General features: G+C 40.7%; 1 protein-coding gene across 1 annotated transcript; it reads right to left on the bottom strand.

Moving 5' to 3' along the window:
* Positions 1-773: 773 nt before the first annotated feature.
* On the bottom strand, positions 774-25593 carry LOC306885773 (cytosolic 5'-nucleotidase 3-like). The gene is made up of 9 exons (XM_079442567.1): positions 25252-25593; positions 24712-24810; positions 17393-17462; positions 8502-8548; positions 7999-8084; positions 3872-3961; positions 3621-3783; positions 2348-2548; positions 774-2274 (listed from the first exon to the last, which is right to left on the bottom strand). The coding sequence occupies exons 1-9, from the start codon at positions 25252-25254 to the stop codon at positions 2167-2169; spliced, it is 867 nt and encodes a 288-aa protein (XP_079298693.1). The 5' UTR covers positions 25255-25593; the 3' UTR covers positions 774-2166.
* Positions 25594-25796: the final 203 nt, after the last annotated feature.

The raw sequence follows: 25796 nt of genomic DNA, 5'->3' as shown, positions 1-25796 counted from the left end.
GTAATAGACCAGAAATGCAGTTTTATACCAGCATGCTGATAACGTTCCTTTAGTAATGTGGCAATCCTACAGCCTGAGCCATTGTAGGGAAACCACCCTTACACTATGCTCTACGTTTATTTTTCTACTGTTGTTGTTGTTCTGTTTGTAGTTCATGCTCTGTGCATAATAGGAAAAAAAAATAGATATAGATCAGGGTTCCTCAAATCTTACCCTGGAGGTCTGCTGCAGAGTTCAGCTCCAACCCTGATCAAATTCACCTACCTGTGATTTTCTAATGATCTTGAAGACTCTGATTAGCAGCTCAGGTGTGTTTGATTATGGTTAGAGCTAAACTCTGCAGGAACGGTCCAGATTTGAGGACCCCTGATATAGATTATATAGATTAGAATCTTATATAGATTCTTGGATTTTTACTCCATTACATCAAATACTAGCCAGGGACGGATTATGAGGCACCGGTGCCCTGGGCACGGACTGATTAAAGGCCCCCCTCAGTTGAAATTGCCCTTATTTTTTTCTTAAATTCAAATAGTAATGGATTTTATCTACACTAAGTGCAAATAGCTATAGATTACATTTACACTGTTAAAATAGCAAGATTTTCTGCTATTTATACTACTCGCAAAATAGTGGCAATTATCTGCACTTCAGTATTGTATTACATTATAAAACAGTATGCAATAATAACGTATTGAGTGTAAATTTTTAATAATTTTAGTTCAAATTATTAAATGGATGCCACCTTATTGGTACAATAAAGCCCGACACCTACCCTTACCCGATACTTTATTTTCAACTTTTTGGTTATTTCTTTCATTTTTATTTACAATAAATGCTTTTACGATGTGATATGAGATTTGAAAAGGGAGAAAAACAGTTCGACAAAAGGTGGATTAGAACCCTCGTCAATCGCGTCAAAAATACCACAGTACGCGCTTTACCATCTGCTCCACTGAAAATTACCATTCAAAACCGTTCTTTTTAAATAGTCTTGACAGGCCCAATCACACGTTGGTGGGAGGAGTTAATGTAAATAGTCTCTGCCAAAAGTTTAAATAGACACTCCATTTACATTTTCAAAGAACATTATCATTGGCAGAATTAAAGCACTCTCAAAAACTCCCATTAATCACTGAAGTTGTTTACATTGTGAAATTAATATCTTGCTTACATCGTACGCACTTCTGCACTTTGTTGTTTCTGATGAGAGAAATCGGCAGAGAGCAGAATTCATTCATTGAGCGCGCGCTGAACAAAACAGATGTTTCAGCGATGACTCATGTGGACGCCTCTTATTGGCCATTGTACTTATAAACTCAACAGAATCATGTGTGATTGGTTATAGGGTGCTGTAGAAACACGCGGTTGTCTCCGGCTCCGTGACAGCCAGCTGATGATGTGCTGCACTGAATGATCTCATCACACCGGTGTGATCGTTTATTAAACATAAAAAATATTATTCGGCTATTTTTTGTCTTTTGGAAGCTGCATTCAAAATCCACTTGCCTCAAAAATCTGAGGGGGAAATCGTGGTCCGGGAGTAGCGGTATTTCGGCTGGGCCCCCCTCTGGTCCAGTGCCCTGGGCACGTGCCCGGTAGGCCCCTGCTTTAATCCGTCCCTGACGGTTCTCCCAACAGGACTCTGCTGCAACCCTATAGCAACTGATTTGGCTCACTTCATGCTCTTTCTCTGAAACCTGTAAAATGCATTTACTGGACTTAACTCTATAGCAAACTCTATACAAATCAGTTGGCTGTGATAAATATTAATTTAACATCTGGTCTAAGAAAGCTTTTTTACTTTATAAATTCTGACAAATATCATTCATAATTAGTACTTCACTTTCTGGTTCTATTCTTTTATTTTAAGTACTTAGTAAATACACAAACATCATGACACCTCCACTAAAATAGTTATTTATTTTTTGACCTTCAGTGAGAGAAAGATGTGTAGAACCATAATCCCCGATTAACGACGCTATCTAAATTGGAGATACCAAATTGGTGTCTTTGAGGTCCTTCTTAACCTGCGCAAATGGAATATATAGACAATCCAGATAATGGTACAATACAAACATGTAGAAGTCGTCAAGGTAGAAAAAACAACAGAATAAAATTCCAGCCCACAGAGAAGAAAATCACTTGGAGATCTTAGATCTAATGTCATTGTCCTGTAATGTAGAGCAAGATGGCATTAGGAACATCCATGGTTTCATCTTTCTCCAAAATGATATCATAGGAGTTTAAGTACGACTGTCTCCTCTCATCCACCTAAAAACAAAGACATTCATTAGTGTTTCTTTCCATTTTTTCATGTGCTGTCCTGCTTTTACTGTGGATTTACCTTATCATTGAGGTATCCGATCTTCAGGATGTTTTGTAAGTCCATGACCCCATCAGCCATGTTAAGATCCCCAAGAGAGTCTCCGAGCAGGAGGACATTACAGCGGCTCTGGAGTTCCTTGAAGTGTTCGGTATTGAGCAGAGCTCCTTCCCGTTTGTTGTAGATGTGAATCAGCTCTCCTTTAAATGCCCGCAAAACACCCTGTTACAAGCACAAAAAGAGGCTAAAATATACGAAAGAACTGTGTACTTAAAGGTCTTCAGAACTGCTCAAAATGAAACCGCATTTACAACCTATTCATCCGCGTGGAACACGAAGAGCAACTGGATTCAACCTCGTGGCTAGTGGGTGACCCATTTTTAATTCATGTTTTAAAAATTCTATAATAGGGTCATTCCATGTCAAATCAACCAAAATTGTGAAATTACAGTAAAGAGTAAATTAAAGTAAACAGCAATTAAAGGGATAGTTCACCCAAAAATGAAAATTATCACTTGATTTACTCAGCCTCAAGCCATAGGAGTATATGACTTTCTTCTTTCAGATAATTGGAGGTATATTAAAAAGAATGCCCTGGCTCTTTCCAAGCTTTATAAAGGCAGTGAATAGTGGTTAAGATTTTGATGCAAAATAAAGTGTATCCATCCATCATATTAAAAATCCTCCACATGGCTCCGGGGAGTAAATAAAGACCTTCTGAGGTGAATCGATGCAAGAAAAATATCCAGATTTAAAACTTTATAAACCGTAATCTCTAGCTTCTGCTAACAGTCATACTTGTGATATCAGAGGATTTCGATATAAACCAAGAGGAATCTGCTTTTCCTTTGCTGTAAACAAAACTTGGTTTTCGTGAGACTAGTATATTCTTACCGGAGCTTACGCTACATCTGCTGGAATGCCACTCTCTCGTGAATGCATGCACAACAGTTAGCGGAAGCTAGATTATAGTTTTATAAAGTTTTAAATATGCTCAGTGCATGTAACGAGTTATAGCGCCCTGATATGTACATGCTTTTTTGTTTGTTTTTAGTTTTTTACAAATGTCAAACCCATTAATTAAACTTTCATTAGTTCATTGTAAAACAATATTTTTTAAACTATTTGTGGTCTCACAAATTGTTAGGTCTGCCCAACAAATAAATGATTATTCAAATTAAACAGCCAAAATAGTTTAAGAAATTAAAACTAAAGAAATGTTTTGAAAATCATTTGATCCATATCAGTGAATTATTTTGACAAACTCATGACAGATGTTTATAAAGAAACTTACAGACTCATCAAAGTCCATGTAATTGGAGAAGACTTTAACATTAGGATGGAACACACCAGCTTGTCTGATCACTTCCTCTAACACATCCCCAACTCCAGCAGAGAAGATCAGCAGAGGAACAGACAACTGGTGGAGATGATCAAAGAACTGCTGGTATCCATCCCTGACAAACACATCATCAAACCATCATTATAAGTGATATCATCACCCACTACAACACTAATGCTTGTTAGTTTTGCTAATGATCCTACCTCAGCATGGCTTCAGACTCTCTCACAACTAGAGCCAAGTGATCCTTAATGATCTTCTGCTGCACAAGAAGCTCATGAGCTTTAGTCCACCTGCACGCACACACGCACACACAGAGACACACACACACGCGCACACACGCGCACACACACACACACACACACACACACACACACACACACACACACAGAGACACACAGAGACACACACGTGTGTACTAAGTACAATGAATGAATGACATCTTGCAATTTGTGTAAAAACAAAGAGACAAAAGATAAAGATAAAACTACAGTTTTACTGAAAAAGTACAACAACAACAAAAGGCAAATGTTTCAGGTCACAGAGTAAATGAGGTTTTTGCTTCATTCAACCTTATAGTGTATGGGCCTTTCTTGGCTATTTTGGATTATTTCACACCTAACCTGTTTGGGCTTTTTTTGGGCTATTCAAACTGTCAGTGTATGAGATTGACAACTGCATTTACTCAAACATGCAAGTCTCCAAATGTTTGAAAGTAATGTCAAAATTGGCAATGTAAATAAAACTGAAAGATCTGATCACATTTGATGAGACAAAATTGTAACTGAGGTGTCCAGCGTGGCTGATGTATCTGTGCTGTGCTGCCAAACTATTAATCACATCCAAAATAAAAGTTTTTGTTTACATAATACATGTCTGTGTACTGTCTATATTATATATATATATATATATATATATGACACACACATACAGTATATGTTTTGAAAATATTTACATGTATATTTATATTCATATAATTTATATTATATATAAATCAATTTAATATATAAACGGAACACATTTTTCTTAAATATTCACATGCATATGTATTTATATATACACATAATAAATATACACAGTACACACATATACTATGTAAACAATTTTTATTTTTGATTAAAATTATAAAATGGTAATAATTTAACCATCACCAATGAATCTGCTTTAATGGTTTCCATGCCTTAAAATGCATTATATAAAAACAATGAGGCAAAAAAAGATTGTTTTTTTAAATTATATTTTACTACTAATGCCTGCAAAGGGCGCCAAAGACCTGTTAATTGCTGTTGTTGCACTACCAGGACGATCAAATCCTTGTTTAATATTGACCAAACATTTAATTCAAATATCCACTTTAATTTTTGGTCACCTTTTTGCAATAGAAATGCTACAGCCTCTATAATCTCTTCAACAAAAACACATGGACATCACAATCCTTACAAACATTTTGTGTGATTTCTGAACGCAATAAAATCAATCAGACAACTGTATTAATAAAATCATTGCCATATGTAGCCTAACTGTCTAGAGCTATAATTGTAATTTATAAATAATACAATAACAATTTATTTATTTGATATTTTAAGTTCTATTTTAACCCCTATAGTAGGTGTTTATTTTTCCATAATATTTGAGGGAGGGGGCACAACAATACGATTCTGCTTAGGGCACCGATTTGGCCAGCGGCAGCTCTGGACACTATAGTCATCGGACTGATCCCTGGGGAGAGGAAACATCAGAAGAGAGGAGGCAGGACTGACGGCCTGCTGTCGGGAAAATAATCTCTCCTTAAACATACACAAGTAAAATGAGATGATTATTGATCCTAGGAGGAAGAGGAAGGAGCAGCATACAGCAATCAGAGGTGGAGAGGATGAACAGCTTTAAAATTCCTCAGAAGCTACTTCAGTGAGGATCTCACCTGGTTTCACCACACTCGATAGTGTCTGAGGAACTCCCAGCAGCGACTGTAAGAAGGCTAAGGACATTTGGCATGACAACCAAAATCCTCAGCAACTTTTACAGATGTACAATTGAAAGTGTGATCAATATCTCATCTACCGTTACATTAAATGTTACAATGTTTGTTGCACAAGGTGTATTTGTATTTTTATAGTTTGTTTATATTCTATACTGTATATTTTTGTATATTTTGTGAAAGGGAGCCTTGCAAAAGTAATAATTTCATTGTGTGGTTTAAGCCATGGTGTTTTTACTGTGCATATGAGACAATAAATCTCTTGAATCTTGAGTTCATGCATCAGATCTTAATCAACCACGTAAACCGGGGTTTTTTTGGGGGGGGGGGGGGGGGGCACTGGACACAGACACTTAAAGGAATCATGGTGTTCATGTGTTTCTTTTAATGACAGCAGTTAATATAACAACTGAACAATTATTTTTCCCCAAATTCCATTTTATTTTCATTTGAATTTTTTTGGACTCCTTTTTAATGGTTAAATAAAATTTTATTAAACAAAAAGCATTAATTGAAATCATGAAACAAACAGTTTAACATCAATTTATTAAAAGTTCAACAAAAATGACATGTTTAGGGCCCTATGAAATGTTTTATTTTTTCCAACCTTATTTTAGCATGTCTAACTATTTGAAAGCATAAAAACAAGTTGCATTTATTTTTACAACAGCATATTACAAATACAATATTTTACAATTTTACAATTATGACTTTTTTCCCTCAGAAATTCTGTGTTGTGTATATACACTTTTCTGTTTATCCAATTAAAACATTAATTAAATTGATCTTTTAGTTAATGAAAATTAAACAAATTATATTTTTTCGCAAATGAAGGGGATTTAATATTACAATTAAAACACTGAAGAAATATTGTATGATTAAAAATAAGGTTTTAATTTTAGTAGTAGTAGTAGTAGTAGTAGTAGTATTACGTACATATACTGAACAATAGTAATGTATTTCTGCCACAATGTCTTCAAGACAAGTTAAACCGAACTTTTATTCTGACAGGTCACCGTGTTTATATGATATGAGGATAGTTATACTCAAATGAAACAGTCAAATGCTCATGGAGTGACTCTCAGAACAGTTCTGGAGATGTTGTTCATCTATTTATGTCCTCATTAGTGAGATGGCAGACGTTAATATCACCGGAAGCATCAGGTGATCAGTGAGAAGCGGGGTGTTTTTTCCCGCAAATTCGCGTCGGGTTCAGGTAGTACATTAAAGGCATTTCTCGGGTCTGCACGGGTTCAGGTCCCACTTTCAAATAAAATACGGGTCTGGGTCGGTTCCGTGCAGTACATTTACGGGTCTCTTTCGGGTTTGGGTACAAATTTTTGGACTCGTGAAGACCTCTAGCATACAGACACTAAAATGACAGGAGCAGCTCCAGTGACTGGATATAAGTCCAGGGGAACTTCGTGGCCTAATGGTTAGAGAGTCAGACTCGTAATCCAAAGGTTGCGGGTTCGAGTCTCGGGCCAGCAGGGATTGTAGGTGGGGGGAGTGAATGTCCAGCGCTCTCTCCACCCTCAATACCACGACTGGTGCCCTTGAGCAAGACACCGAACCCCCAACTGCTCCCCGGGCACCGCAGCATAAATGGCTGCCCACTGCTCCGGGTGTGTGTTCACGGTGTGTGTGTGTTCACTGCTGTGTGTGTGTGTGTGTTCACTGCTCTGTGTGTGTGTGTGTGTGTGTGTGTGTGTGTGTGTTCACTGCTGTGTGTGTGTGTGTGTGTTCACTGCTGTGTGTGTGTGTGTGTTCACTGCTCTGTGTGTGTGTGTGTGTGTGTGTTCACTGCTGTGTGTGTGTGTGTGTGTGTGTTCACGGTGTGTGTGTGTTCACTGCTGTGTGTGTGTGTGTGTGTGTGTGTGTTCACTGCTGTGTGTGTGCACGTTGGATGGGTTAAATGCAGAGCACGAATTCCAAGTATGGGTCACCATACTTGGCAGTATGTCACTTCACTATTCACACTATAAAACCTTCAATTTTAGAGGGAGTAAATAGGTTCCCTCTAGTGTTTTTATTGGTAACTAACTTTTTATATTTTTTATAGCTAACTAACATGATACATTTCAGTAAGTGGTCTGTATCTTTTAACAACCCTTCTGAAGTTCATTCATGTTGATTTCAGCTCTGAACATCGGCTGTTTAAACAATCAGTTGATGGTGCAAATAACTGCTTTTATCAGCTGATACAGATTATTGGACAATATTTTGGTGCATTCCTACATACACTTTCAACCCGTATAACTAATAATGGTCAGTCTTGGACCCTCATGGGAATTACATGCATCATAGCCTCACCTTGAGAGATAAGCTGTGCAATGAGTAGATGTATCTCACCATTCAACCATGAGTGGTAACTTCTCCTCCACTGAGCGTGTGGAATCGATCTCTATAGGGTAGTAAGTGTCCAGAAGATCCTTTAGCTGCAGAAAAACAATCCTCAAAAATTTCAGGACTGTCCTGGTCATCAAAAAGAAATCTATACAGTGCTTACAAGTTAAGGTAAGATATGTCTGTAAAACCTACACACAGAATAAACAATGTTTGTGATAAAATAGCATTTAAGACAATTAGGGATTGCATGAAACGTCTGCTTCAGAAAAGAAATGAACAGAAATAAAACAGACAAGGTAACAGAATTATGATCTGTAGTTTTCACAAAAGCCCTGGAACTGACAAATAAACAGGGAAGTTTTGATATAGGTAACAGAAAAAAATAACACACATTGTTCAATTACTAGAAGTGGTTGAAAATCTGTGAATTTCACATCAAACACATAACAGTGTAACATCTATAGTTGCACAATGAGTTCTGAGTCAAAACTAATTTGCTTTCTCACCTTGACTTTGCAGTCTTCACTGATCAGTTTGCTGTTGTCCAGAATATCTGAAAACATACAATTTATTACTCATTTTAACAACACAAAAAATCTACAAAATAAACTCTTAACACCGATTCATTTTCTGTAGGTTATTTAAAGCTTTCAGTGTTCAACAGCTCTAATTTTAGGTTAGATTTACATATTTATGTTAATAGAGAAAACTCGTTAAACTCTTACAAACTTTATCTAGCATTCTGTGCTTAATTTTAGTCATAGGGACCTGCAAAAGTACACGTTCAAAATCATCTGACAAAAGACATCTGTCTGAATGTCTACGTATGTAAAGATTTTAAATGAATGAATTTAAAGATGCAGCCAGGATTACACAGAAACTTTACTGTGCAAACAGTCTAACAGCTTAAACACCCAACATGCTGTCAACACAAAAAAACAAAGCGTACTCTTGTTACTTACGTAACCTCGGTTCCCTGAGATACGGGAATGAGTACTGCGTCGGTAGACGCTTATGGGGAAAATCACACAGTGTAACTGCACAGCCATTGGTTCGTGCAGTGAATAAAAAACAAACTAATGGCTCGGCAGTGGTGCTGTATATGGTGGTGAAGCCTGCCAGAATGGGCGAGGCCATCTGGCTATATAAGCGGGCACTTCACTCGTTCCTGTATCTCAGGGAACCGAAGTTATGCAAGTAACCCAGTACATTCCCTTTTGATACTTCACTCGTACTGCATCGCTAGACACGTATGGGGAACAAATACAATCTCGCCATGCCATGAAGAGGAATGAATGATATGAACTGGCCTTGAGCAATAAAGGCCCAGAGGGACCAATTATGCGCAGGGTGAGCCCTGCAGGAGGCAAGAGAACTGAACTCATTGAGGCCTGCCGAGCCCTAGATAATCGTTCCAACAGTCATAAGTACAGCCTCAGCACTAGTAGTAGGGCAAAGAGCGTTCCTGAAGAATCAAACCGTGCCTGAGAATTACACCGCCTTAGACAGGAGTGTGCCACTTTAAGCAGATAAAATCCAGGCCTGCAAGGCCAGAATGTCCAAGTTATAGAACCTGGCAAATGTGGACGGCGAGGCCCAGCCGGCCGCCGCACAGATGTCTGCTATGGACACAGCACTAGACCATGCCCAGGAAAAGGCCACGCCTCGAGTGGAATGGGCTCTCACTCCAATGGGACTCTGAAGGCGTCCCATTGGATGTTAGTGCGATAACGCCAACTGACTAGCTTTAGGATGACTTTGGAGTCTTTAGGCCCAAACTCAAAACAGGCAGGGCTTATCGAAAGAGCCTGCAAGTCACCTACTTGCTTAACCGATGCTAGCGCCAGCAGCAGAGCGGTTTTGAGCGACTGTAATGGTTCAAAGAGAGAGCCTTTGAGGGCTCTCAGTACCGTGGGCAGATCTCATGTAGGCGCCGTGAGGGGTCAGGGTGGATGGAGTCTCCTGGAACCCCTCAGGAAACGGACAACTAGGTTGTTCCGGCCCACCGAATGTCTGACTATAGGAGCGTGAGAAGCTGTAATAGTTGCCACATAGACTTTGAGCATGGAAGGGGAGCCGCCCTTGTCCAACAGCTCTTGTAAGTAGGACGAGATCACCGATATGTCACATGTTATTGGGTCCTCGCTACGAGTTGCAGACCAGGCAGAGAAAACCAACCACTTAAGGGCATAGAGGCGTCTCGTAGACGGGGCTCTAGCCTGTGAGATGGTATTCAGGACACTCTCGGGAAGAGGTGTAGGGCCCACAGCTCGGCTCGGGGTGCCAAATCTTTCTGTTCGCCTGAGAGAGGAAGTCCTGCCTCAGGGGAATGGGCCACGGAGCTGCTGTCAGCAGCTGAGATAGCTAGCTCTGAGATCCACAGATGGTTCCTCCAGAGCGGGGCCACCAGAGGCATTGTGTGCCTGCACTCCCTGACTCGCCTGAGGCCGGACACCTGGATGAGCCCCAGGGACATATCCCCAGTGAAGACCTAGACTAAAAATACAATAAAAAAACCAAATAACTAAAAATATAATAAAATACCTAACTACATAAAACTATTGTTAGAAATTGCAATATAAAAATAGAAATAATACATTTAAAACTTTAATGAAATCAATAATTAAACAAATAAACAATAATATCCTGGCCAGAGGAGAACTGGCCCCCTGACTGAGCCTGGTTTCTCGCAAGGTTTTTTTCTCCATTCTGTCACAGAGGGAGTTTTGGTTCCTTGCCGCGGTCACGTCTGGCTTGCTCAGTTGGGGACACTTGATTTCTAGTGATTATCGTCAATTTGATTTCACAGATACTATTTAACTAAACTGAGCTAGACAATGACATCACTGATTTCAATAATAAAATGCCTTTAACTGAAAATTGAGTGTTTAATCTTATTATAGATTACTGACACTCTACCCTCAATTTGATACTGCTTAGTGCTTTGACACAATCTGTATTGTTAAAAGCGCTATATAAATAAAGGTGACTTGTATATTTATTGTATATATTGTGGCGGGAGGAGCCAACGACAGACACAGTGGGCATGGCGTCAAGCCTCGGAGAGGTTTTTATTAAACAAAACATTAAAATAACGTGTCCAAAGGGGGAAAAGTGTCCAAAATAAACAGGGATCTGGTGTCCTCGTTGTGCTGCGGGGCTCGTGAAGGAGGGCAGTGTTCAGGAGGGAAGGGTCCAGGTAAGGGGCGGAGTCCGGCGGCCGCACGCGCTCCCGTCTGGAGGTCCCGGGGCGCGGGTGACGGCGGCTTCTGTGGCGGCTTCGTCCAACTCCTTAATCCCCGGGTGCTCGACGGGATTCCACGGCCCGGCGTCCTGGCCCGACGGCCGTATCGCGGGTGCGGTGTTGGCCGGACTGCGGGTAGTTCCCTCTACGCTCCCTTTCCTGGACCCACGAGGACACCAGCGTGCATGCACGGGGAAGAGACCGGTCTCCCGAGGAGAGGCGCGCTCGGCGTTTAAATGGCGGCAGTGATGAGGCTCTATTCACGTCAGGTGCGCCTCATCACACGCCGCCAGCCCTGCGTGTTCAGCGCCCCTCCTCTCTCACACACCCACTCCCGTCGGGAGCCTGGTGAAGGGCGGCGAATACGGGACGGGGTGGTGATGATGGACAGGGGGGAGGCAGCCGACTCGTCACAATATATTTATTTATATATAATATATTTACATACACATACATATATATATATATATATACACACACAGTATATGCATATGTAACACCACCGTCACGCTGTCTGAGTGGACTAGTATGTGGTGTCCCTTCAGGACTGGCAAGAAGGTCTGAAGAGCTTGACATACTGCCGTCATTTCGAGGCAGTTGATGTGTAGCTGGCCTTCCGCGTTCGTGCAGAAGCCAAAGGTCGGTCTGCCCTCGCACAGAGCTCCCCAACCGGTGTTGGATGCGTCTGTCGAGACAACCTTCCTTCTGCAAACCAATCCCATAGTCATGCCCTGCTCGAACCACAGTAGGTGCTTCCAGGGGTCCTGAGCTGTTACGCAGGCCGGGTCCACCCTGATGCGGATGCATCCATGATGCCACACATGGGGTGAAATTAGAGGTTTCAACCGGTACTGAAGGGGTCTCGTTTGGAGCAGGCCCAGCTGAAGTACTGGTGATGCAGAGGCCATGAGGTCAAACTTATTTTGAAACGTTTTGAGAGTGTAAGAGGCTCCAATTCTGAGGGAAGCTGCGAGCTGCTGTATAGCCAGTGCGCAATCTGGCGCGAACTACAGCCCTCATGTGGACTGAGTCGAAAACTGCTCCCAGGAACAAAGTTTGTTGGCTGGGGGACAGAGAGCTCTTGGCAAAATTGACCCTGAATCCCAGGCATTCCAAGTGGCTGAGAAGGAACGATCTGTGAGATAGTAGCTCATCCTCCGACCAGGCCAAAATGTGCCAGTCATCGAGGTAATTAGAACGCAAATTCCCATTCGTTTCAGCGGGGAAAGAGTCGCATCCATGCACTTCCTAAAGTGTGAGAAGCTAGGGACAGTTCAAAGGGAAGGACCGTATATTGATAAGCCACTCCTTCGAATGCTGCTGTGGAGGGCTATCTGGATATTAAAGTAGGCATTTTTCAGATCCAGCGAAAAGAACCAGTCCCCTGGGCATAATTGTGAGAGGATCTGTTTCAATGTAGTCATCCTAAACAGCCGTTTCATGAGGGCGCGGTTCAGGTGTCTGAAATCGAGGGTGGGTCTCAGGCAACCAACCTTTTTGGGGACGAGGAAGCATCGGCTGTAGAAGCCTGACTTGCTCTGGGCCAGTGGAACCGTTTCTACGGCTCCTTTCACCAGGACATTTATCACCTTGGCGCGCAGAATGTGTGTGTCCTTGCTCTGAACCAAGGTGGAAACCACGCCACTGAATCACGGGGGTCTTTGAGTGAATTAAAGTGTGTAACCTCGTTTTACCATCCCCAAAACCCAGTCTGACACTCCGGGGATGGCCTGCCAGACCTCGGCCCGTGTGGCGAGGGGTTGGATTAGTTCGAGTGACAGGCTGCCTAGCGGGAACCTGATGCTCGTGAGAAGAGGAAATTTACTCTTTTGAAAATGTTTGTGTTTTATTTTTCCTCAATCAGTTGTGTGGGCGCTACCTGAACATAACAGTATTTACCACAAACACATTGTTGTCAGCACCCAGAGCTGAATGGGGTGCTCAGAGGCATTACAGAGGCCGCTTGGGGGAGCTAGGCTCGATGCTTTCGTAACGAGAGCAGTCAGCTCCCCCGTGGGCGTGGCCCAGAAGCGTCTAGTCTGAAGCTGTCAGTGATAATCATAATGACAACCTTTTTTATTAATCTGCCTAAAAAGATCAAACTGCTCAGAAAATGGGTACTGATGATCCTTGTGTGTAAACACACCGGCAGATCAAAAGTGCTGTGCGCATTCTCTCAGATCCGCTAGTAGCAGACGAGGGGAGGGGCCGCATTCATTGAAGAAGGTGAGCTGTGAGCGAAGCAGGGCGAGACACAGACTCTCACACTGACAGATCAAAGAGCTGCATGGAGAGTGAAACACGGGGGCTGTGCCGCCGTAAATTCACTCAGGCTTGAACGCTCAAACCCGTGACTCCACTGTTTCTTCTCCAAGGTAACTGGGAGAGGAGAAACGCGAGAGCAGGGGAGGCGTGGCCACCTTCATTGAACAAGGGGAACTGCGCGTGCAGCAAGGAAAGGACGATGCTTTCATTGTGAAGCACTAATCTTAGTGTAAACACACTGGCAGATCAGAGCTCTGTGTGCAGAGTGAAACACGCGGGGCTATGCTGGAGTGAAAAAAAATCCTTCAAGCCTGATCGCTCAGCCCTGTGATTTTACGGTCTCTTTCTTCGAGGTGACTGGGCAAAGAGAAAAGCATTGTATGATCCGCATAGAAGTATTGAGCCACTCGATGTCAACACACAAAAAGTGAGCATGTGGGGGCGTGCAATCACTCAAGCCTGATCGATCAGCTTTGCGAGTTCACCATTCCTTTCTCCAAAGTGACTGGGAGAAGATAAACATGAAAGCGGGGAAGGCAGGGCCGCCTTATAGAGGATATGCGAGCAAATCAGCATTCAGTGACGCACACACAAATGGAAAGCTGTCAACGATAGCTTTCTACTCTGATCCGCCCAAGAGGATATACTCTACTCCGATCCACCTCCCCTCGTTATCATGTAACGAGGGGAGGTGACTCTCATGTGTAAAAACACCGGCGGATCAGAGCGCTGTGGGACGAGTGAGCATGAATGAATGAATGAATGATGCATTTATATAGCGCTTTGTGTATTGCCATACACCCAAAGCGCTTTACAATCATGTGGGGTCTCTCCTCAACCACCACCAGTGTGCAGCATCCACTTGGATGATGCGACGGCAGCCACAGTACAACGGCGCCAGTGCACTCACCACACACCAGTTACAGGTGGAGAGGAGAGTGTGATAGAGCCAATCAAATGGATGGGGATTATTAGGAGGCCATGATTGATAAGGGCCAGTGGAGGGACACCGGGGTTACACCCCTACTCTTTACGAGAAGTGGCATGGGATTTTTAGTGACCACAGAGAGTCAGGACCTCGGTTTAACGTCTCATCCGAAAGACGGTGCTTTTTACAGTATAGTGTCCCCGTCACTATACTGGGGTGTTAGGACCCACACAGACCACAGGGTGAGCACCCCCTGCTGGCCTCACTAACGCCTCTTCCAACAGCAACCTAGTTTTCCCAAGAGGTCTCCCATCCAGATACTGACCAGGCTCAACCCTGCTTAGCTTCAGTGGGCAACCGGTCTTGGGCTACAGGGTGATATGGCTGTGGAGCGCTCAAGAGCCGGCTCAAGAGCCTGCGTGGGATCATTCAAACACAGTTTCTCAGCTCCGTGGCTCTATCGTTTCATTCTCCGAGCTTTACTGCTGCTTCTTAGCATTTGCATTGCGTGCCCAGACACAGAACAGAATCTTGTTCACCCAGGTGTAGAGACTCAAGTCCGCCATTGAAATGAGTCAGCGGACACTCGTTGACAATGTGCTACATGGTTTCTGGTTCCCCACAGCTGCACCACCTACTTCCGCCTAAGTCAACCGCGACCTTTTCAACGTCATTGCGTATTATGTGACGTCATGAACTTGAGGAAAATATTGAGCTCCCGTTTGGCTTGTACATTGTGGAGGTGGAAGATACTGGATACTGTCTTAGTTGCAGTGGGTTGGAGTCGCCACCTACTGAGGAAGTCCACCATCAAATCCATGTCCTTGTTCAGTACGTTCTCGACCTCGTCAAATGTTGGGTCCCAATGCAGATGTCATCGGCGCAGATGAATTTGCGGGACTGTGTTGCTGGAAGATCATTAATATAGATGTTGAAGAGACATGGAGACAGGACAGACCCCTGTGGGAGTCTGTTTGCTTGTTTTCTCCAAGAGCTGTTTTTGTCTGCCATGTGTACTCGAAAACGTCGGTCATGGAGGAAGAGTTCTATATCCTCTACTACCCAAAGCGGTTAAACTTTGGATAGCTTTGCTGAGAGAGGAGAAATGGGAGAGTGGACCGTGTTTCCCACACATAGACTTTACCTGGGCGGGCTGCCCAAGTAAATTTGGTGACATTTTTGTTTTTATTAGTATTATTATCTCTTACACTTTTTTTTTTATTCGCCCGATATAATGAAAAATCTCCCCTCGCCCTACACGTTTCGTACTGCTCGTTCTGTGTGCTCAAGAACTGTCGACACTCCCACAGACAATCTCCAGTGTTTCCCACACGTTGATTTATTTGTGACGGGCTGCAACAATATCCACCGCCTGCTGACATCAGCTCCCACATCTCTCACACACGAGCGCAACTTTAGCACTATATTTAGTAACTTTCAGACCCTTTTTTTCCCATAACAGGTATGTACTGACAAACCTAGCGACTTTATAAAAAAAAAAAAAAAAAAAAAAAAAAAAAAAAACCTTAGCTATCGTTCAGTTGTAAGATGTCACCAGAACTGCACCGCGAGTGCGAGGTCTGACTCTCCCGGCACAGTGTAGCCTTACTCGGCATCTGTTCTGAGCAGTGAGCGGCAGAGAAACAGCGTGTTCAGTTGGCCGTAACGCAGCAAAATAGTCAACAAATCATTTTCAAGCACCTGTCGCTCACCGACTGTTTGAACTTAAATATGAACATAATTCCTCTGTTAATATGCGCATAGTTTGTTGCTCAGACGCAGGCAGTGTGCTGAATGAGACAAAACCGTAATATAGCCAAAACCACTTCATATAGTCAGCGGGGATATACTGCATATACAGCTTTTTAGTGTAAGTTAGATGTATGTATATTGATTTTATCAGACGATGTTGTGATTATAAATCAAGATTTAAGGAGTATAGTGAGAGCGATTCCTGGTTAACGTAGTATTAATGGGTCGTGTTTACTATTTATACTTGTTTTATGTATGACAACAGAAAATATAATGTAAACAGCTTTATTGGGCATTCAGTTGTATTATAGTATGTGACAGTTCATAGAGTAGAACAGATCTGAAGTGCCAAAACTCATCTGAACGCAAACTTGCCACAATGATGTCATAAATATGCAAATTAATATGTGATGTCACCTGCCACCACAAGTCTCACAAAATCCTGTGGGAAACACTGGTGGAGCTACCTTCATTGAAGATGATCAGCGAGCGGAGAAGAACGAGACTCACACTCTGAGTGCACATTCCGAAGATGCCCTTCTGCATCGAGCAGGATTTTGTAACGTTGCTGGAAATTTGCTCTTTTAGAACTCACCAGATAGCCGCTGGGACGAGCTGAGAGCTGCGTGGGCGCTGAAAGTGGCTCGGTCTGGTGAGCGGCTTCAAGTCCTGAGGTCAGCGAAAGGAAGATTGTCGTTGCTGAAGGAGAATTGACCTGAAATTCTATAGCGAAGTGCCCGCTTAAATAGATGGCCTCGCCCATTCTGGCGGGCTTCACCACCATAGGCTCATGCAGCACCACTGCCAAGCCATTGGTTCGTTTTTTATTCACTGCACGAACCAATAGCCATGCAGTTACACTGCATGATTGAAAAAAGTCTTCAGTCCTCGGAGAAAAGGGAGTTTTCCCCATAAGCGTCTCGCGACGCGGTACGAGTGAAGTATCAAAAGGGAACTACTTAACCACACTAATTGGCTAATTGATTGGTGGACAACTAGCTCAGCAAAACTAAAAGCAATATTACATTTACATTTACATTTAGCAGACGCTTTTATCCAAAGCGACTTACATTGCATTCAAGTTACAGTTTTTACATTTTATCAGCTCTTGCTTTCCCTGGGAATCGAACCCATGATCTTGGCATTGCTAGCGCCATGCTCTACCATTTGAGCTACAGGAAAGCAATATTAGTGATTGTTGTACTTACTATGGGATGTAGGGCAGCGTTTGCCATTGTTGGCGAACCTGGTGAGAGTCATATCAAAATCCGTGATTACCTACAACATAAACAATAAAAATTCATCAAATACCCAAGTCATTACATGAGAACATCCAAGCCTTGTATTCAAAAGAAAACCCCAAAAAAACACCTAATATCTGCATTGTGAGAAATCAGTTCAAACTCTAACAAATCTAGAAAGACATACCACATTTTATTGTCTTTACAAAGTAAAATTGAAGTAGTTTACATTAAATGCATATTCATTCAATTAGAGTAAAAACCACATTTAAATTTTCACTTAATTAAAAACGTAGCAGTAATACAGGCTGGAACCTGTAGCATGTTGATACAATCCAACAGCATACAGTTGGGCAAAAAAGTATTTAGTCATCCACCAATTGTGCAAGTTCTCCCACTTAAAAAGATGAGCGAGGCCTGTAATTTTCATCATAGGTACACTTCAACTGTGAGAGACAGAATGGGGGGAAAGAATCCAGGAAATCACATTGTCTGATTTTTAAATAATTTATTTGCAAATTATGGTGGAAATTTTGGTATTTGGTCAATAACAAAAGTTCATCTCAATACTTTGTTATATACCCTTTGTTGGCAATGAGGTCAAACGTTTTCGGTAAGTCTTCACAAGGTTTTCACACACTGTTGCTGGTATTTTGGCCCATTCCTCCATGCAGATCTCCTCTAGAGCAGTGATGTTTTGGGGCGGTCGCTGGGCAACACAGACTTTCAACTACCTCCAAAGATTTTCTATGGGGTTGAGATCTGGAGACTGGCTAGGCCACTCCAGGACCTTGAAATGCTTCTTACGAAGCCACTCCTTCGTTGCCCGGGCGGTGTGTTTGGGATCATTGTCATGCTGAAAGACCCAGCCACGTTTCATCTTCAATGCCTTTGCTGATGGAAGGAGGTTTTCACTCAAAATCTCACTATACATGGCCCCATTCATTCTTTCCTTTACACGGATCAGTCGTCCTGGTCCCTTTGCAGAAAAACAGCCCCAAAGCATGATGTTTCCACCCCCATGCTTCACAGAAGGTATGATGTTCTTTGGATGCAACTCAACATTCTTTCTCCTCCAAACACGACAAGTTGAGTTTCACCAAAAAGTTCTATTTTGGTTTCATCTGACCATATGACATTCACCCATCATCCAAATGCTCTCTAGCAAACTTCAGACGGGCCGGACATGTACTGGCTTAAGCAGGGGGACACGTCTGGCACTGCAGGATTTGAGTCCCTGGCGGCGTAGTGTGTTACTGATGGTAGCCTTTGTTACTTTGGTCCCAGCTCTCTGCAGGTCATTCACTAGGTCCCCCCGTGTGGTTCTGGGATTTTTGCTCACCGTTCTTGTGATCATTTTGACCCCACGGGGTGAGATCTTGCGTGGAGCCCCAGATCGAGGGAGATTATCAGTGGTCTTGTATGTCTTCCATTTTCTAATAATTGCTCCCACAGTTGATTTCTTCACACCAAGCTGCTTGCCTATTGCAGATTCAGTCTTCCCAGCCTGGTGCAGGTCTACAATTTTGTTTCTGGTGTCCTTCGACAACTCTTTGGTCTTGGCCATAGTGGAGTTTGGAGTGTGACTGTTTGAGATTGTGGACAGGTGTCTTTTATACTGATAACGAGTTCAAACAGGTGCCATTAATACAGGTAACGAGTGGAGGACAGAGGAGCCTCTTACAGAAGAAGTTACAGGTCTGTGAGAGCCAGAAATCTTGCTTGTTTGTAGGTGACCAAATACTTATTTTACTGAGGAATTTACCAATTAATTCATTAAAAATCCTACAATGTGATTTCCTGGATTCTTTCCCCCCATTCTGTCTCTCATAGTTGAAGTGCACCTATGATGAAAATTACAGGCCTCTCTCATCTTTTTAAGTGGGAGAACTTGCACAATTGGTGGCTGATTGGTGGCCCAACTGTAATTTAATATCCACAATATTTCAAACAAGTCTGCTGTGTTTTAAAATGTAGGCAACTTAGAAAATATAACAATTCTGACAAAATACACTAATGCTTAAGTCTCTGGAAAGTGGTTTGAGTTAGTGATATTTATGTTCCACATAGTTTAATGAGCAGTCTAGTGGTGGTGATGTCTTCCACTGTTTGTACTAGGTAAAAGCACAGTGGGAAAGGAGCGAGAACAGCAAGAAGCCAAAAGGAGGACACAAAGCACAGTGGGATACTGATCTCCTGCAACAGCAAGAAGCAAGTGCTCCCTCGGACAGTTTGTTTGTCCGAGGGAGCAACAGTAACTAACGGGGGCAGGGCTTACGAATAGGTCAATTGCGTCCTAAACGGATGCTCTGTCGCATAGTTACACACTGTGTCACTGTAAACTGGCCTGGCAATCACTTGTCACATCCTCCACATTTGATTTAAATTAACTTCCTACCGTATTGGAGAGGAAGTAGCACGTTGATGGATCCAGCCATGGATCTTTTTGCGGAGAGCTCATTTTTTTTGCATAACAATGCATTTAAAAGTTAATGGCCAAACGCATGTTTATAAAAGTTCACATTGTTTTTGCAGATGAAATATGACACAGATCACATCAAATAAATATTTTTTAAATGTTGATTATTAGTAACTCAAACCCCTTTATCTAAACCTCGCTACTTAACCGTTGGTTGAGCACATCTGCCATGTTTGTAGTTTTTAACACTTTTTATTTGTGTATGTAGTTCTGAACTGTATTTGTCGCTGAAGCACAATGGATTGTGGGCAGTATTAGCCTTTAGAGTGTGAACGGATCCACATTTCAAAAATCTACCTGAAATAATAGACCATCTGGGGACTTTTGGCATACTCTTTTCAACATACTATGCTTCGGGACACACTTATTCTGCTCTCACATACTATTTAGAATGGATAGTATGGCTTGAGTGTAAACGCAGCCGAACCAGACACTGCCATGTATGTGCTATGTGCTATCCTCTCAATAACTAAAACAAACAACAAAAATGACAGCGGTGAGAAACCAGCAATTTAAGAAAAGCATCCAATCATAGCGATGTGGATATGTTTACATGAGCTCTGCAGTCGACACTCCAGTCACGTCACGTTTCTTTATATAGCGCTTTATATAACATGAAATATTTAACATGAAAAAAACAGTGTCAGTGATGCTTTCAGTTAGAATTACAAGTTGATTTTCTGTTATAAAGCAGCTATCCATTGTGGAGTAAACTAATGATAAAATCTTTTTATTAGGAAATGCAAAGATAAATAAATAACAAAAACAAAACAAAAAACTAACAAAAAACCCCATTACATTAGAATGATAGTTTGATTTGTATAGATTAAAGCTTATTCTAGCTCGGGACAGCTTATTATAACACTATATGCTGTTTTAAGAGAGCTAAAGTTTTGAATAATATGGAATTTTATTATATTATTAATGTAGACATGTATTAAAGGAGTAATGGTTGTTATTAACCCATTTAATCCCAAATTTTTCCCAGACATGAAAATATCCAAATGACGTGTCATTAGTAACCCTTTGAAATAATCAATAATTATTTTTAAAAAATTTTGGGGGAAAGTGTGTGAAAAATTGTGCTGAAACCACATATTTCTGCAGTCATAAAAATTGTTATACATCTTAGCTCAGCTATTTTAAACTGTTTGATCACATTCTAGGGTTACTATTATGCATAAAATAACCTTATGCAGCATTGATAGGAACACCAAGATAAAAAAAACTAAAAAATTCAACCATCACCGCATTTCAAAATGGTTACATTTTTCTAAAATATAACATAACATTTTTTATTTCAATGCTATGAGTATTACAACAACATTATTGTAAAATTTTTCTAACATTTGAATTTTTAATTTAGTGCAATATTTTGTCATTGCAACATTTTATTGTAATTTTCACTAGCAACTGCCATTGGATTATATTGTAAAAAAAAGTTCACCATTAGCTCACCGGTAGTGACCGCCAACACGTTTACTCATTCTATGACCACACTCAACAAAACTGAATATATGCAAATGCATATATTAATACTAGACACCCTAAAGATAATATGTACCAAAAATCTGTCATATCTTTATGTTAACACACTTTACTAGCCTTTTGTTTTGGAGCTTTGATGCAGTCATCATCTGCTCAAGGCGCAAACAGGAAATAAACTGCTCTGGTCATGTGACAATTTGCACTAATCATGTGAAACTGCACATATTTAATTGAGACCCTTTATTTGTTCCATGTTTGCAGGAAGTGCACTAAAACATCAGTCGGTACGGTTTGTAGAGCTTTATAAATGAAAAACTTTTTTACGGTCACTATTTTGACCGGTGGGATTAAATGGGTAACCATATAGTTACACTTTACCATGGTAGTGAGGTGCTATATGTGGTTTTACCTTTGGTTATCATGATCTAATTGTGGGATACTATAGGATCAATTTTAATCAAAGTACAGTCATAACTCAGTCATTTCTAAAATTTACCCTATAAATATGAGGTTTTTGTTAATGAACATAAATTTACATCTGCATCGTGCCAAAGTCAAGCAACACAAACCTGTTTTATGATTTGAAACAATATCACTCAGTGGAGCATGGAGAAATTAAGAAATACATTTCTCTATTATTACTTTAAGGAAAAAAGACTGAAAGAATTTCACATAAGTTTACACATGCACATTTTGATGTAGAAAAATATTATATTATTATTATAAATGTTTAGAATGTGTAACTCAAATGTTCAACCTGTTTGGCAAGCGTTATCATGTTCTGACAAAAAAAAAAATTAAAAAAAAAAAAAAAAACAATTAACTGTCTGGTTTCCACAACTTTCAAAAACTCTGCCTTTAACTTGAAAGAAATAAAGACCTGACATTTATCATGATAATTATGTGAAATGAATTTTTTGGCCATATCCTATACACTTTACTGTCATTTGCATTAATATATCTTGCATATATGTGCAAAAATGCATAACCATAATTTCAATAATATCTATCATTATTTTTTTTTCTGTTCTATTTTATTACTGATTCCATATTTTGATGAATAGTGATGAATATTTGAAAATTAATATTTAATTTGTCATACTGCCATCGAGTGGTTATTCAGTTCGTGCAGTGAGCAGTGCAGAGGACATGGGTTCATATAAAGTCCATCTTTTTTTTTCTTTTACACTTTTCCTCAGTTCATAATTTTCACTTCAAGTACACTTTTATTCAACAAAGCATGGCAATTAACGTAGAAACATTTTATAAAGGGAAATGCCTAACTGACCTGCCTTCAAATTATATCTCATTTGTGATCACTGTTGTGTAAACTGCATTAATGTATGCTTTTATGTATTTACAGGTGCATCTCAAATTAGAATGTCGTGAAAACGTTCATTTTTTCTTGTAAGTTATTTCAAAAAGTGAAACTTTCATATATTTTAGATTCATTACATGTAAAGTAAAACATTTCAAAAGTTTTTTTGTTTTAATTTTGATGATTAGAGCTTACAGCTCATGAAAGTCAAAAATCAGTATCTCAAAATATTAGAATATTTACATTTGAGTTTCAATTAATACCCATCCCTACAGAATAAATTCAGCGTATCTCTTATTCTTTGAAACACAATAATGGAGAAGACTGCTGACTTGGTAATGATCCAGAAGACGAACATTGACGCCCTCCACAAAGAGGGTAAGTCACAGAGGGTCATTACTGAAAGCTGTGGCTGTTCACAGAGTGCTGTATCAAAGCATATTAAATGCAAAGTTGACTGGAAGGAAGAATTTGGGTAGGAAAAGGTGCACAAGCAACAGGGATGACCGCAAGCTTGAGAATACTGTCAAGCAAAGCTGATTCAAACACTTGTGAGAGCTTCACAAGGAGTGGACTGAAGCTGGAGTCAGTGCATCAAGAGTCTCCACGCTCAGACGTCTTCAGGAAAGGGTTTACCAAGCCACTTCTGAACCAGAGACAACGTCAGAAGCATCTTACCTGGGCTGTGGAGAAAAAGAACTGGACTGTTGCTCAGTGGTCCAAAGTCCTCTTTTCAGATGAAAGTAAATTTTGCATTTCATTTGGAAATCAAGGTCCCAGAGTCTGGAGGAAGAGTGGAGAGGCACAGAATCCATGTTGCTTGAAGTCCAGTGTGAAGTTTCCACAGTCAGAGATGATTTGGGCTGCCATGTCATCTGCTGGTGTTGGTCCACTGTGTTTTCTGAAGTCCACAGTCAATGCAGCCGTCTACCAGGAAATTTTAGAGCACTTCATGCTTCCTTCTGCACACAAGCTTTATGGAGATGCTGATTTCATTTTCCAGCAGGACTTGACACCTGCCCACACTGCCAAAGGTACCAAAAGCTGGTTCAATGGCCATGGTGTCACTGTGCTTGATTGGCCAGCAAACTCGCCTGACCTGAACGCCATTGAGAATCTATGGCGTATTGTCAAGAGGAAGATGAGAGAAACCAGACCCAACAATGCAGATGACCTGAAGGCTGCTATCAAAGCAACCTGGGCTTCCATACCACCTCAGCAGTGCCACAAACTGATCACCTCCATGCCACGCCGAATTGAGGCAGTAATTAAAGCAAAAGGAGGCCCTACCAAGTATTGAGTACATATACAGTAAATGAACATACTTTCAAGAAGGCCAACAATTCACTAAAAATGTTTTTTTATTGGTCTTATGAAGTACTCTAATTTGTTGAGATGAATTTTGAAATTTGTGAATTGGAGGGTTTTTGTTAAATGTGAGCCTAAATCAAAGAACCAAAGACTTAAACTACTTCAGTCTGTGAGCATTGAATTTAATACATGAGTTTCACAATTTGAGTTGAATTACTGAAATAAATGAACTTTTCCACGACATTCTAATTTATTGAGATGCACCTGTATGCGAAAGGAATGAAAATGAAATAAAGCAAACTTCCTTTAAATTAAAAAAAAAAGAAAAGCCATGCCTTGATACATTTATCGTAGACCCATTTCCAAAGTTATCTTTGCAGAGAAACACATTAAGATAACAGTAATTAATTTACTCCAATTTAAGGCCCTAACCCCAGCAAAACGGTCACAGGTGTACTCGTGGGCCGGATGGGTTGGATTTGTCCAGGGCCGGATTCAGCCCCAGTCCAGCCCTCATACTCACATTTTAATATACATTACTGTATAATGAGTGTTATAGGTTTGTGTTTTGCTGGTTGTTGTCCCTCAACGCTCCCAATTTTCTGCAACTTTACATACCCATTTCTTGAGGCTTTTTTCAAATCTGACCAGAGCTAAAACAGACTTGACACTTTAAGGAGAAATAATTACCTGTAATGTGCTATGTCCAGCATTTCTCATGGATGTTAATATCTGCTCCACCCTCTTAGGGTTCCTCATGCTCACTGAAGTTTTTGATAACACAGGAATCTGAGACAGAAACAAGACAAAACAAAAAAACACATCAAGCCATCTATGCACGTTTTACTCAAAGTTTAATGTGTTTTACAAGTATACAGAGCAGAGTCAAGCTGTTTTATTGTCGTTAAAGGATAAAATACATTTGCAGGTTTCATTTTCTACTATGTATTTTAGGTAAACATCATTTTGTTTTCAGTCTTATAAAATATCCCGTTGCTATTTCAGTGGGAGAAGTCACTTTTATACAATACAGACTGTCAAAGCAGCTTTATTAGTGTTAAACAGGACAACTGCGTGATGATAATGCAGGAGGACACAGAAAACAGTCAGTTAGTAGTGCAATTAATGACTGACTTTCTCCCGTAAATAGTGGTTTATAACGTACAGTGTCAAATATTCGTGATTGATAAAACAGTGCAAACTGTAATTATGTCAACTGTAATAACTTACCATGTTAAGACCCGAAGTGAGATTATCAATTTAAAAAGACGATATAAAACTCTTAAAATGACTAAAACAACATTAGGTATTTAATGTCCTTTCGTCTTCTTCTTCGTCTTCTTCTTCTTCTTCTCTTACAGTGAGTTACAGCGAGTAAACAGCTTGTGGCGCTTTACTGCCACCTACTGAACTGAAGTGTGAAGCTTCTTCTGCTTCTTCTTCTTCTGCTTCTTCTTCTTCTTCTTCTCTTACAGTGAGTTACAGCGAGTAAACAGCTTGTGGCGCTTTACTGCCACCTACTGAACTGAAGTGTGAAGCTTCTTCTGCTTCTTCTTCTTCTTCTTCTTCTTCTTCTTCTTCTGGAGATTTATTGGCGCTTGACAAACAACAGAATGGCGTATTTCCGCACCAACTAGTATGGAGTGTAAATCAAAATGACTTCCTACCTTCCCCCTTTTGTTATTTTTATATTCTCTCCCATAAATTTGTTATTTTAAGGTACTGAAAAATAAAACTATAGCATTCATTTCTCAGTTATTTTGTAATATAGCTCT

This window comes from Barbus barbus (assembly GCF_936440315.1).
Source record: "Barbus barbus genome assembly, chromosome: 19".
NCBI lineage: Eukaryota > Metazoa > Chordata > Actinopteri > Cypriniformes > Cyprinidae > Barbus > Barbus barbus.
The sequence above is the reverse complement of the archived record's forward strand: the minus strand, read 5'-3'. Positions and strand labels throughout refer to the sequence as shown.